General features: G+C 37.6%; 1 protein-coding gene across 2 annotated transcripts in view; it reads left to right on the top strand.

Moving 5' to 3' along the window:
• Positions 1-13382, top strand: part of LOC131078735 (uncharacterized) — a 37806-nt gene extending 24424 nt beyond the window's left edge. For both annotated transcript variants that reach the window (XM_058016501.2, XM_058016502.2), the window contains one exon: positions 12606-13382. In XM_058016501.2, the coding sequence (XP_057872484.2) occupies positions 12606-13027 (422 nt within the window). In that variant the 3' untranslated portion in view covers positions 13028-13382. The remainder of the gene's footprint in view (positions 1-12605) is intronic.
• The last annotated feature ends 595 nt before the right edge of the window (positions 13383-13977 follow it).

Here is a 13977-nt window from a genome sequence, read left to right on the forward strand (position 1 = left end):
ACAAAGTTGCCACTGAAGCATATCCTTTGGTTTACGAAGTGTTGTAGAGTGCATTTGGCTGACAAAGTTGCTGGTGAAGCATATCCTTTTGTTGATTAAGTGTTGTAGGGTGTATTTTGCTGACAAAGTGGTTTGAATAGTTGTAGAAGTTGAGGGCAATTGGTGAATTGAGAAAGAGTTTGTAGTAGCATGCAAGCTACTTGTAAGAACCCTACTGGTTCTAACTCTCCTGAAATACTATTGCTGTTGTGTTTTTGGATTTTCAAGGTTTTGAACAATTTTTAAAGCAAAAAATAACACGTGCCAGGCAAGAATTGCACATAAAACCAAATAGAAATGAAATTGAGAGCAACTGCAACTATATTATGAATAAGATAACTGCTACAATAAATCCTATTGCTAATTGCATACCCGTAGGTCCTTAGCTTATTTTAAATGAAGAAATTTGGTGTTTGCCAACCAAAACTGGAAAACTGACCAAAATGAGCATACGAGTCCAGAATGTGATTTCTCTAAGCCAAAAAATTGATGGAATAGCTGGAATAGACTAGGCATTGGGAATTGTGCACTTAGAATGCAAATTGGGTAGGCGTTCCAGCCTCCCAGGCAAAATGCCCTCTTCTTGGAGCCCACGTGCCAAGTCTGATTGGTATGGCCAGCAAATGGGATTTGTATGGCCTGCTTATATGATGCTAACTACTGCTGATTGGAGCATCTAAGTCTGAAAGCCCTTTCCTTATTGTACAAACCTGCAAATAATTGAAATTAAGAAACCCAGATGAAGCACAGTAAGACTCCAGGATGAAGCCCTCTCAGTTTGCAATAATTCAGCTGATCTTTCACAGCGTCAAAATCATAGATCCATGAAGAATGCACTTTCTTCAATAGCAAACCCTTTGAAACCCTTGTCTCGGAGAATCCATAAAGAAAAATCAAGCAATGCCAAATATTCAATAATTATCCATGAATTTGACTTTCTTTGCCTTATAACACCCAAAAGGCACGATTTCCAAGAAAGTACGCCCTATTGCAATTTTAATAAAATGTATTTAACTTTTTTTTCCATAGTTAAAATTCATCTTAAGCGTACTTTATGATTTAAGTGATTAAAAATCACTTTATAACATTTAAGTGGCTTTAATATTTTATAAAGTTATTAAGTGATTAAAAATCACTTTATAACATTTAAGTGGCTTTAATATTTTATAAAGTCACTTTATGACTTTATAATATTCATATAAGTTAATTTAATAACTTAACCACTAAAATATTAATATTTCCCTCAATATTCAGTCTTTTGACATGCCATCTGAAGCTGGAGTTAACACTAAATAACCCCCATGTATCCAGGTGCCCTGACTAAAAATAGCACTACTAACACATTGACTTACTATAAATAGTAAGTTCCTCAACTGAGCCCACACACTGACTACTAAGGCCCTGGAACTGAACCCAATGCTGAACTGAAGAAGTGGAACTGCCACCGAGACTCTCTATCCAAAATGTTAGCCTACGAGAGTCCAAAATAATAGGCTAACCCATTAGTCACTGATACTGACTAGAGTGGGGGCATTACACTACTGTTGAAGTTTGTGGGTGGGAAAGTTGGTGTATTGAATGTTTGATGTGGTTGTTGAATTTGAGAAGTCTGCATGACTTTTTCTTGCCCATGTAGATTGTTTAGGGCAGAAAAATACAAAGGAGGCATCTGTATTTGTTTTAGGGTGGTCGAATTGATGAGGCCATGGCTGTTGAAACATGCTGGGCAGCAATAAATTTGTAAAATTCTTGCTGGTGATCATTGGAATTCTGAGGATGGGCAATTCAGTGGATTCTTGGGTGGTTGGGCAGTCACAAATGTTCAACCGTTCCACTTCTACAACAATCATTGGGAAGGTGAGTGGCTAGAGGGGAGATAAAAGGAAACTTTGAGACCATTTGAAGGTTTGGTTGGCTCAAGTAGTTATTCTTTTAGCAGATGTAGACAGAAGACAGGTGTTGGAAAATTTTGTGATTTAAGGAACAAAGAGAAGGCAAGGAATTGTGATTGATTAACAGAAACATTCCTAAAAGACCATTGTTGTGGCGTGGTAATCCTCTTTCGGCACCAATTAGTGATGGGATGTTGAGTGCATACCCTTCCTGGAGTTTTTCACTTGTCTTGGGGTTTCACTAGAGAAAAGCTACTGTCCTGTGTGCTGTTTCCTTGCATGTGCTCAGTTATCTTCATTCCTTGTTATTTTTTGTTGCATATTATTTTACCGAGAGTGGAGTGTTAGCTAACTTGATAATCTGTAATTGGCGAGTCGTTAAGATTATAAACGCAATGATTTTATGGATAAAATGGTATTAGAGCCTTAAGTTCCTGATTGCTGTAATTAGGGTTAGGATAGTTTAAGTTCCTGATTTGATGCTTAAGCTTGAGGGAGAAGAGGAACAACCGATCATTCTAAACTGAACTTAAGGAAAGAGAATCATCCACATGGAATGCCTTTAAGATCTAGGCAAATATTGACATACAGCCATATGATAGAGAGATTAATGCTGAAAAATTGGATCAAATATTTGAAATGGAGGTGTATTTCAACCTTCATAAACTTACTCATCAACAAATCTCCTTTATTAAGCTCAAGTTAGGCATTGCTCATCAACAAAACTCCTTTATTAGGCTCAAGTTAGGCCATGCTCCCATGTGATATGATAGTTGGTTCGTAAGGTCAGAATATGTTGTGGAATTTATCACGGTCAGCTATGGTAGAATTTATGATAGTTGCCTCAGGTATTTATGACAGTCGGCTGCAGCAGAATTTATGATAGTTGCCTCTGGTATTTATGACAGTTAGCCCTGGTACCATTCAACAGCCTCTTCTGAATGCAACTGATGACTGATTAATGGAATAAGAACAAATGGTGTTTTGGTCTTGCCTTAAGAGAGCCGCTCTTGATTGTTCATGGGCTCCAGGAGCCCACTCTTACAGTAACTGCTGCCCATCCCTACTATAGAGGATAGGGTAGCTTAGTAGCTGATTGTTCTAGCCATGAACAGAAGGATAGGATTTCCAACTCTAAAATTGGCCCATCAACATTCAGCATTTCCTTCTTTAAATGAATTGGCTTACCCTCTCCCAGGCCTCCCTTGTTCTGATTTACTACCATATGCTATGGTGTCCCCACTTTTATTTAGTGTAGCCTCTTCTAGGGTATCCTCACTCCGATACTATATATTAGAAGCAAGGAGTTTGAGTTTGTGACTCACATTGTCTAAATTACCTTTTTGACATGGCTAATGTGGTGTTATTACATCATTACATTAGCAATAGATGCTTGCGTACAAATAATAGTCTAACAGACTAACAGTATATTATGTCTGAGACTAGCTTCCTCGATTGTTTTGGAGTCAAGCTGGGTCATCCAAGTGAGAGCTTATGCAAGTATTGCTGTGGTTGATGGAGGAACTGATGCCAAATGAAGTTAGCCCTATGAAGGCCCTAGTTGAGGCTCAAGAGGAGCAAAAGTAGAAACTAGAGAAGACTGTGTAGTGCCAGGCTGAGAAATCTTATGAAGATGGCAGAGAGGATATTCAGTGTGGTGGGCAAACTGAAAGAAAAAGACCTGGATATTGTGAGATGTATGCTAATGTTGATTCCTCAGCCTTTTAGACACATTTTGAATGCAGTGGGTCAGGGGACTGCCTCATCAAAGCTTGCATCAGTTCCAACTTGGTCACAAAGAAGTATCATAAAGCAGAATATCAATTGATACATTGAGTTACTTCTTACACTGTGCTATGGTGGGCAAAGTGTGAAGGCAAAGCAGGTCCATGCTGAGATTGCAGAGATGGTGTTAACTGACATCCTACTTAAGTGGACAGATGATGTTTCAGTTCCTTTGTTATTTGTGACAACTTAAACCTTGTATTATGATGTACAGTTGTTTTTGGTTGGCCTCTAGCAACAGTGTCAAGGCTAATGCTAGTATGGCTCGGACTCGACAAGGCCTAATTGTCTCGGGACTCAGAGTCAAAACTCGGCTGGACTTGGCAAAGTGAAAAACTCAAGAAATTTAGAGATTTTTAAAGATTTAAAACTTGTTTCATGCACCCTTTATTAAATACACCTTAAAGACACAATAACATCATCAAATAGAAGCTAATTTGATTACATACACAAGTATGCATCAATCACATAAGCATAAATGCAAATTGTAGCTGAGCTGCTGAAGGAAATAACAAACATAGATATATAAATATTGTCAAATGTATACAATATTACAAAACTCATGGAATAAAAAATCCATGGCATCATATGATCAAATGTTCCATACGAATACCAAAAGTAAAAACAACTACATGCCTATGGCTTAGCGGCAGGGGCAGCTTCAGAGGAGCCTACATCCACCGGCCTCGGCCCCCTGCGAAGGCATCTAAGGTAGGTCTTGGATGATTTGGCAGCCATAGCCTCTCCCCGTGACACCATGCCACCCTCACCAACATCAAGAATATCTGTGTCACTGTCTGCCTCTGACTCTGTTGTCTCTGCTTGTGCTCTCTGCTCCTCCTCTGCCATGGCTACAGCCTCAGCCTTTGCATCTGCCTGGTCGACCCAATCAATGTTGTCCTCACTAAAGGCAGGTTTTGTCTCAGTGGCCCACTCGGCTTCAGGATCAACCTCATCTAGAATGATAGGGGTGATGTCGGCCAATGCATTCCTTCTCATTCTAAGGCGGAGGTTGTAGTGAACAAAGACAAGATCGTCCATCTTCTCCACAGATAATCTATTGCGCCTCTTGGAGTGTATGTGCTCAAACATACTCCAATTGCGCTCACAACTAGGTGCGCTGCATGGTTGGCTCAAAATGCGAATGGCCAACTTCTGAATATTTGGTGTTCTGGGGCCAAAAAAGCTCCACCAATTCTCTGAATTTGAAATGAGAAAAATAAAAAAAATCTGTCTCACTCTCATCTCTCATTTAACAATATATAATAAAATTAAAATTATGCCTTGGAATGTATTTTTACCTGGCATCATAGTTCTCCTACTATCTTTGTAGATAGTATGAGAGAAGTTCTCCCCTTGAGCATTTGTAAACAATTGTATCTCTCGCATAAGTTCGGTCTTAGTACAACCAGCAGGTGCCATCTTCTCCATGACTGAGTACAGCCCACTAAGAACCTCCTCATCCGCCTTGAAAGTAGGGCTGAAATGCAAATGCCAAATTCAGATAATATGTTGCTGCATTGATGGGCCTGTGAAGCTGGTTATGCCATCTCCTATCAATGATATCCCAAATGGGACGATACCTGCTCTAATCTCCTGCATAGACGAATTTGATGGCCTCCTTGGCTTTATCCATGCCTTCATATATGTAGCCCATGGCAGGCTTTTCCCCATCCGCAACTCACAAGAGAACCACCAAGGGCTTAACAAACTACAAAATTGCAAATATTTTGTAATTTATAAAAATGAGCAAATAAGAGAAAATGATGAATAAATTATAAAGCAAAAACTTAAATTGTAGAATTTATAAAAAAATTACCTTCACAATCTCATCACAAGGTGTCCAAAAGCCTCCCTCATAAAAAATGTAGTTTGCCATATCTGTTCCTGCAGTAGTAGCAACATAGGATGAGGAAGACCACTCCTCACCAACAATCATACGTCTCAAGGTCGCCTTACAGCGAAGCATGGACTGTAATGTAATGAAGTTAGTGCCAAATTTGGTGATTCCAGGACGAGCTAACTCCCTCTGCTCCGTGTATTGCCTCATATGAGCTAACACCCATGAATGATTATATATAAGCTTGCAAGTATTTCTTGCCCTTTCTACGCATCTCTTAACCCATGGGAGTTTTCCAATGTCCTCCAACATGAGGTCAATGCAATGGGTGGCACATGGAGTCCAAACTATAGATGGGTGCCTCTCTATCAGAATTTTACTTGCAACAACATAATTTGCTGCATTGTTGGTGACTACCTGCACCACGTTCTCCTCACCACCTCATGGATCACCTTCTCTATTTTCTCACATAGGAATGTGGCATTTTTGCAGTGTGTGGAGGCATCAATGGACTTGATGAAAATAGTGCCCCCCGAAATAAAAAATAAAGCAAGATCAATGATCATTCAATAAATCATTAAATAAAAGATAAAAAATATTAATGACTAAATGAAATTAAAATTAATCAATCACCTGCGGAAGAAACAAGAAAATTAAGGAGAGTTCTATTTTCTCTATTCGTCCAACCATCAGTCATGATGGTGCAACCTGTCCTACTCCATATTTGGTGTTGATCCTCTAATTCCCTCTTCACATCACGCACTAAATCAGTCAAAATTGGTCCCCTTAAATCAGATTCAAAAGGGGCTTTGAACCCTGCCCCACATATGGTAAGGGCATCAACCATTTCTTGTCAATAAGGAGCCTGTCACAAATAAATTAAACGAGATAAGTTAAGTATGTACTATGTAGTTGTACGACAAAAATCAAACAAAGAATCAAACTATAAATATTAAAACAATCAAACAAAAAATATTCACCTGGCTGCAAAGAGTGGAACACTGCAGTAGACCCAAAACTTGCCAACTGCCATTTTAGCGGCATCATGGACCTCCTTGTTCAACCCATGCCCTCAAGTGATTGTTGGGACCCAGAAGTAGTGCGAGGCTCAAAGAAAGAATCCAACCTAGATTTACGAATTCTTGGACCAATGCTACCACTCCCACTACCACTGGCAGTGCTAGGAACATGAGTAGTAGCACTAGCAGAAGCAGAAGTAGAAGTAGAAGTAGAAGCAGAAGCGCTAGCACTGTGACTGTGAGTGGGACAATATGGAGGCATGGAAGAAGGCCCTCCAACACAACCTAAACCAATGGCCGCGAAATTATCCTTTTGCTTCTTTGCCATTTCCTTTTTTTGTTCCAGTGCTTCAACTGCCACATAGCACTCACGCGTAGCCTCAATAGTTGCTCCAGGGCATGGGTCGGCATCATGGCCACGTACGCCCGCAATATGGTATTTAAATTTATATATGCCTCCATGGAATATTGTTTTGCAAAATTTACACTTTGTTTGCCCTTTTTTTTGCCCAGGAAAATCTTCATGAAATTTCCAAGCGGGGTCCTTTCTAAGTGGTGGTCTAGAACCAGACATTGTATGATAGTTTTGTGAAAATTGAGGCAAATAAGAAAGTCAAGGTTGTTGGGCTGCAATAAGATTATAAGACATTATTACAAATACAAAAAAAAAATTAATATTGGAGAATTTGTGCATTCATTGTACATTTTTTTCAAAAAATCTAAGGTAGGGTTTGTAAATTTTTTAAAAAAAAAATGTTGGGTTTGATCAAAATTTCAAACTCTACTTACTTATTAAAAGAAATTTACAAACCTTACATACAACCCTACATACATTAGATTTTGGAAGAAAAAGTAAAACTTTCAAATAAAATGAATAGGAAATGAAATTTTTGCTTACAAGAAACAAAAAAACTCAAAAAATCAATCTTACCTCTTACAACAAGCTTGAAATGAGCTGCAAATTTTTCCTTTCCAGCTCTTGATGCACCAAATCAAAGTATAATGCAGCCCCAATGTGATGAATGGATGAAATCTTGAGCTTCCTCCTTGCTGGTTTTTCTTCAATTAACCCTTATTTCTTTTCACAACTCACTTTTCTCCTATCAGTTTTCTCCTCCTATTTTGCCAAATGAATGAAATGAAGTTCACTTTTAGGGGCATAGCAAAATATAACAAAAAAAAAATCATATAAAAACGTTTTAAAACATGTTTTTTTTTGGCCCTAACTTTCCCTTACGTCGGCCGAGTCTGGGCGTCGGGACTTGCCCAGACTCAGCGAGTTTGAAGGGAGGCAATTTTTGGCGAGTTTGGGGTCTGGACTTTGTCGAGTGCGAGTCCGAGCTTGTGTGATGTCCCCTTTTTGTTGACACCAAATATTTAATGGGATTAGCTTATTATTGACCCTCGTAGGCTAATAAGATTGAATAGAGGGTCCTTTGAGGGATGTAGCTTCTCTAGTGGTCAGAGTTTTGTAGGTTTGGCTTTCGTTCGGCTTCATTTGGACTCCGTATGCATTACTTACTATTTATAGTAAGTCAGAGATGTTAGAGATGGACCCCTGCTATTTTTAGTAAAGGGGTATGGTCGTATGCAGCTTCATCATGTCAGCTCCCAGTTCAGATGACGTTCAAAAAAGGATGAGTAATAATGGAGATATTAATGTTTATTTAGTTTAAATAAACATTAATGGTTCTGAGCTTATATTATTAAGTTATAATATAAACTTAATATTATAACTTAAGTGAGGGTCGAGGTATCGTAAGTTGGGGCCATTGGAATTAATTAATTAGACTCTCAAATCAAGGTAATTTTTAAATGATAATATAAACTTAATATTATAACTTAAGTGAGGGTCGAGGTATCGTAAGTTGGGGCCATTGGAATTAATTAATTAGACTCTCAAATCAAGGTAATTTTTAAATGATAAAGTGCATCTAATTTTATTATCATTTAATATCATTTAATGAGCAAAGGAGAAATCGAACTTGTGAGGGAAATATATATATTGTCTTGAAGAACTCGAACCTCAGGGTGAATTATGCATTTTGATACTTGAGAAGTTTGAGAGAGGAAGAAACCAGGGTTTCAACCTTTTGCACTTTGGAGAGCGTAAATTCTTCAAAGTTAGGGCATCTGAGGTGCTGAAATAATCACTGATATTTGCCATTGGGAGTGACTTCATTCAGGGTCACTATTTATGCACAAATTGAAGAAGAATCCATGGAATGTTGAGCTGATTAATGAATTTCATCTCCAAGTTGAAAGATCAGATTGGAGGAAACTTTGCCAATGCGTTGTCATTATTTATTTTGGAAGCTGCTACAGTACCCGCGTGAACAGTGTCGCGCTACAGTAAACGCTACAGTACCTTGCCAATTTTGTGGTCTTTGTGGAGACCAAATTGGAGATGTTTGTTCAGATTTATGATGAAGATTGAATAAGGAGTCTTTGGCTGCTTCTTCTACATTCTGCAAACCCCTATAGCCACCTTCATCACCTTCAGATTGGGGTCAATTGATATTCCAGGTCTGCCCTTAAATATACATTTGTTTCCTGTGAAGTACATGTTTTATTTGCAGAAAACTGTTTAGTAATGAGTCTAAGACTTGCTGTTGTTATTTGAGGCTGCTACGTAGGGATCCCAGTCATTGTATGTTCAGAAAAAAAAACGCATCTCTTATTGCTGTTACAGTCCCAATTCATATTTCTGGGTAATATTCAGGTTGCCTCTGTGAGTCTTAGCAACAAAGGGGTATCCAGTAGATGGCTGTCATAGTCTATGATGCATAGCAATGTTCCTTACATGTATTGCCGTGTGCATAAATGCCTTGTTGGGTCATCAACGCAAGCTACAGGAATGTTAAGGTCTGATATCAAAATCTGAGACTCACTGTCATTGCAATCAGTCCTAACCTTATTCAGAAATTAGTAGATTTTATGCTAATAAAATCTTGTCGTGTTGCTATGGAAGAATTGTAATAACCATGAGGGGCTAGGAGACTATATTAATGGTCCTAGCTGCTGTAACCACCATATCAATAGAGATTGAAGACATTTCTGAACTTGTGCATTGCTGATGAATAATTCTGAGTACACTAAATTGCAAATCAAAAACCAAATCATTCAAAAACACAAACATTTGCAAGTTGGAGGTTGGATAACCCGTAAGGGTTCCTACAGCCTGCCAAACTTGGCGACCAACACTCGGCGATTTTGGGCGATTCCTGTTTCTCTGGTATCAAGTCTTCTTAGGATTTTATGGTAGTTTTTCTATGGAACTATATTCCAAGTAACTCCGTTGGAAGGACAATTTGGATTGCTAGTATTTTTTAGTTTTTAGTTTTGGTGGCTATTCAGAAAACTCGTTGATTAAATGATGAATTTATGTGTGTCTGCTCTGTAATTCTGAAGCAAGAGCAATACAAATTGTCATTTTGTCCCATGTTCAACTAAGAGGAAGAAACTAATGTACTTGAAACAATAACAAGTGAAACGAAGCAGCATGCAATGTTGTAATAGCTATGAAAGAAAATGATGATTTGCAGAGAAAAGAAAAGATTGGAGAATTATCAGCAATATATTTTAAGTAATTAGAGATGCAGTAAAAAGACAAAGCATATGTACATTTAAAGTGGGGGAAAGACATTAGTGGCATGGTGCAGGAAAAGATAATAATTATTTTCATGTTCTTTTTTTTGCTGTTAAGATTCTTAACAAGTCAACACATGAAGTGGTAAGCGTCATTCTGCATTACTAGTGTTCCCTTGGCTCAAGCCTTCTCGTAAATATGGAAATCTGATGACCTGAAGAATTACAATAATAGCAAATCCTTGCCTTAGAGATGGTCGAAACAGCATAATGAAAATGCTGAAAAATATCTTTTCTTTTTCATCCTTTTAGTCACTGCAAATTTGTTCTTTTAATTTGGCAAAATCTTGATTGTTTCTTTGAAAACTGTTACCGTAGGGAAATAAGTAACCCTATGGTTAGTTAGGCCTAATAAACCGATTTAAACAATAAGTTGTGATCAGATCTAAACAAAGGAGCCAAGGAGAGGGATAAGATGTGCTTGTATCGATTATATGTAGTTGGTGATTGATATTCTGCTGTAGTATGTACTAAATTATTGGTGTAGGAGTTCTGTTATTGTAACACCACTGCTTTAATTGTCACAGACCTGCCCAGGCCTCAGAGAGTCTGCTCTGCTCTTGGACGGGGTCCTGTGCTATCTACTTCTAGCGTGGTTCCGTCCTCTACTGCTGTTGACTTCTGAAACCTGTTTGCTTGTGTCTGATGTGCTGTAAAGCACCTTTAGGAGTCTTCTATTGATAAAATCATAAAAGGAAAAAATTCTTTCAACTTCATTGCTAACAGTCAAGCACCCATGCTGATGAATAAGTTTGAGTACAGACCAAGCAAAGATGCAAAATTCCGAGATAATCAATTGAGATGCAGTATTTGTGATGCAAGTCTGATGCAGGCTGTGAATCTCCAAGTGATGCAAATGATATCTTATAACCAATTGATTCTGATCTGATTTCTCTTCTTACTAATGACCTAGGAATTGTACTTTAAACAAAACATCCTAGGTGCTCAGTTTGAAGTATATGATGTGCAAACTGATGGTAAATGATCATGTTATCCCAAGGGGTCAGCTCAGGAAAGCAGGAAAAGAGATTTGAATGGGAGAAGATGGTATTCTTGCCTTGGCAAGGGTTGAAACAACCACAGTGAAAATGCCTAAACATGCCTATTTCGCTTTTTCATCCTTCTAATCACTTCAAATTTGTTCTTTTCCTTTAGAAAACTACACTGTTTCTTTGAAATATGTTGCCATAGACAAGAATACACTTATACAACACTTTATAAGAAAACTTCTTAATTGTGAGAAACTCTTATAAAACTCAATTTTTTTAATGTAATTATGAATTATGTTCCGTTTTCTTCACTTCTATCAAGCTTAAATGCTGTGTTGACTTGAGATCACTACAAAAATCGACCAAGGTCAATTTATGACTTGATGTTAATTGCTATTTTATTGTGTAAATCTGTTGTTTGTGATATTTCTGTGATAAGAAAATGTTATCAGTCATCATTTTATATCCTCGATTGAAAATGTTAAATGTAAGGGATGCATTATGTTATCATTTGTAGAGAATTTTACTATGAAGTTTTATGTTTTCTATTGTAAACATTCACAAAATACAAAAGTATAACTGGTGTAGAGGTCATTTTACAGAGTTTTCAAGGTCTTCCTTAAAGCCTATCAACCCACTTAAATAGAAACCATATGTATGTTCGGAGGTTAAAGGGCATTTATACAGAGTTTTTGAGGTCCGAGGTTAAGGGAGGGAGCTTTCCCATGCATCAGAAGCTATGGATGTAAAAACAAGCACTGCAGGCGGGTAAAGGAAATACCTCTCAAATCCATCATGTGGGATAACCTGCAAAGAGAATATTCTGTCCGTTCAATGAGAACTAAAGCCGAGGACTGATATCAGATTCTGAAATGCCCTCACAATTTTAAGTACAATATACAAATATCGAATTAGGTAAAAATCTTGTTAGTAAGCTGGCATGAGAGAATAATTGTAATAGGTGGCAGTCGCACAAGCTGTACTATATGGGGAACTTACAAGGTAGACATTATCATCCGGATTAAACCTACACCACTACAATACCTTCAATGAGCTTGTTTATTTTAAGAATCTCCTATGGCTCTTCATGGGCATGGGGTGGAGCTTCACATATTTAAATATTTTGGATTTGTGAAACATGCTGTTTGTTACTTAGCAGGGAAGTTTTGGAGGATCTTATTATTTTCCGTGAAATTTGTGAGGCTATGATGAACATCTACCATGGCGTGAGTATATCCGATTCTTGCTGGCCTTCCTAGTTTCAGAAAGAATTTCGACTGCTCCAATGTTTCATTCCCTTATGCTAGAGTGTTTCATTCCCTTATGCGATCACTAAATGATACATGCAAACTTTGGCACATATGTTTTAAGTCATTGCGTTTTGTATGTGCAGGAGATAAGGCTTTCCATGGTAATTCTCCAAGGAGATGTTTATCGAAAAGTTTGACACTAGAAGAAGCAGCAGATACTGTATTATTCTGCAACTCAATAGTACATGACCTGGTGTACAAGAGCACAATGATAGCAATGCAGAAGGAAATTGTTGGTGTCACTCCAATTCCAATAGTGACCAGCACTGTTGGGATGGCTCAGGCAAAGCGCAGGAATTTTTGTAGGGGAGCTGGTTCTCAGCGAATGTTGACATATAAGTCAATCAACTCAAGAAAAACTGTGGCACATCTGCATACACCGTCTAGTAGAATTGAAACCACTATAGAAGACCAGCAACCTGTGATGCATGTGAGTGTTGGAGAGAGGAATGAGCTACCAAAGCCTGAAAAGGTTAAGTCAAAATGCCACTGCACTATACTTTAAAGAACTCTATGTACAGGAGACAGCAATTCCTCTGCCCTATTCATTTGCATCCCAGCACAGAGAATGAGGAACATTAAAGATCTTCATTTGATGGTTGCATGGGATTTGAGTAGGTTTATCTGTTAAGCGAAGAGAAGTATGATATGTAAATAATTTTGAGATTCTATGCTAATATTTAATGAGTGAATGACTATTTGAATAGTTACCGAGATACCGTTAATCTTTACATACTGTACTGTATCTCCTCATATTCTCCTGTAAAGTTTACTATGAATTGATTGTAAGCCTTTATAATGAGCTGATTGTATAATACATTTTTTGGAGATGTGTAATTGATTAAATTTTTTGAGGCCCACTGCCATTTTACAGTGGCAACCTTTTTTGCCTGTTTCCCTGTTTGTAATATTGGGAACTAGGTGAAAATTGTGTCTTACTGACATGCTTCTCAACAAAAATTTAATTTGAGGCAGTTTTGCAGCTTACTAATATGAATGAAAGACACGTATGCTATTTTAAGATTGTTTTCCCATTCTTAAAATTTCATCTGAATTTGCTTTTATTTTTGCTCTATTATAATTAATTTACTGGATAATCAAATTCGTACCAAAACACACTAAGACCTTTTTCAAATGTGAAATTATGAGATCTTCTAATGAGGGAAAAAATAACCAGGTATTATGATTTTCAATCGAGTGAGTATCTTAATTCATTGTTTCACGTGCGTTTATTCATTTGATTTCAAGAAAGTTGAAGGAAAATTTACTCTCTAAACACAATTGTTTATCTTAATTTGACATATGGTACAATTGTTTATCTTAATTTGACATATGGTAGAAGAATAATAGAAGCAACTCATGGCAATTTACTTAACTATCTTGAAATCAAATGATAAAACGCACTTGGAACAATGAAATCAAGATACTCGATTGAGAATCACAAGACCTGGTTGT

Source organism: Cryptomeria japonica, chromosome 9, assembly GCF_030272615.1.
Source record: "Cryptomeria japonica chromosome 9, Sugi_1.0, whole genome shotgun sequence".
In the NCBI taxonomy this organism is placed as follows: domain Eukaryota; kingdom Viridiplantae; phylum Streptophyta; class Pinopsida; order Cupressales; family Cupressaceae; genus Cryptomeria; species Cryptomeria japonica.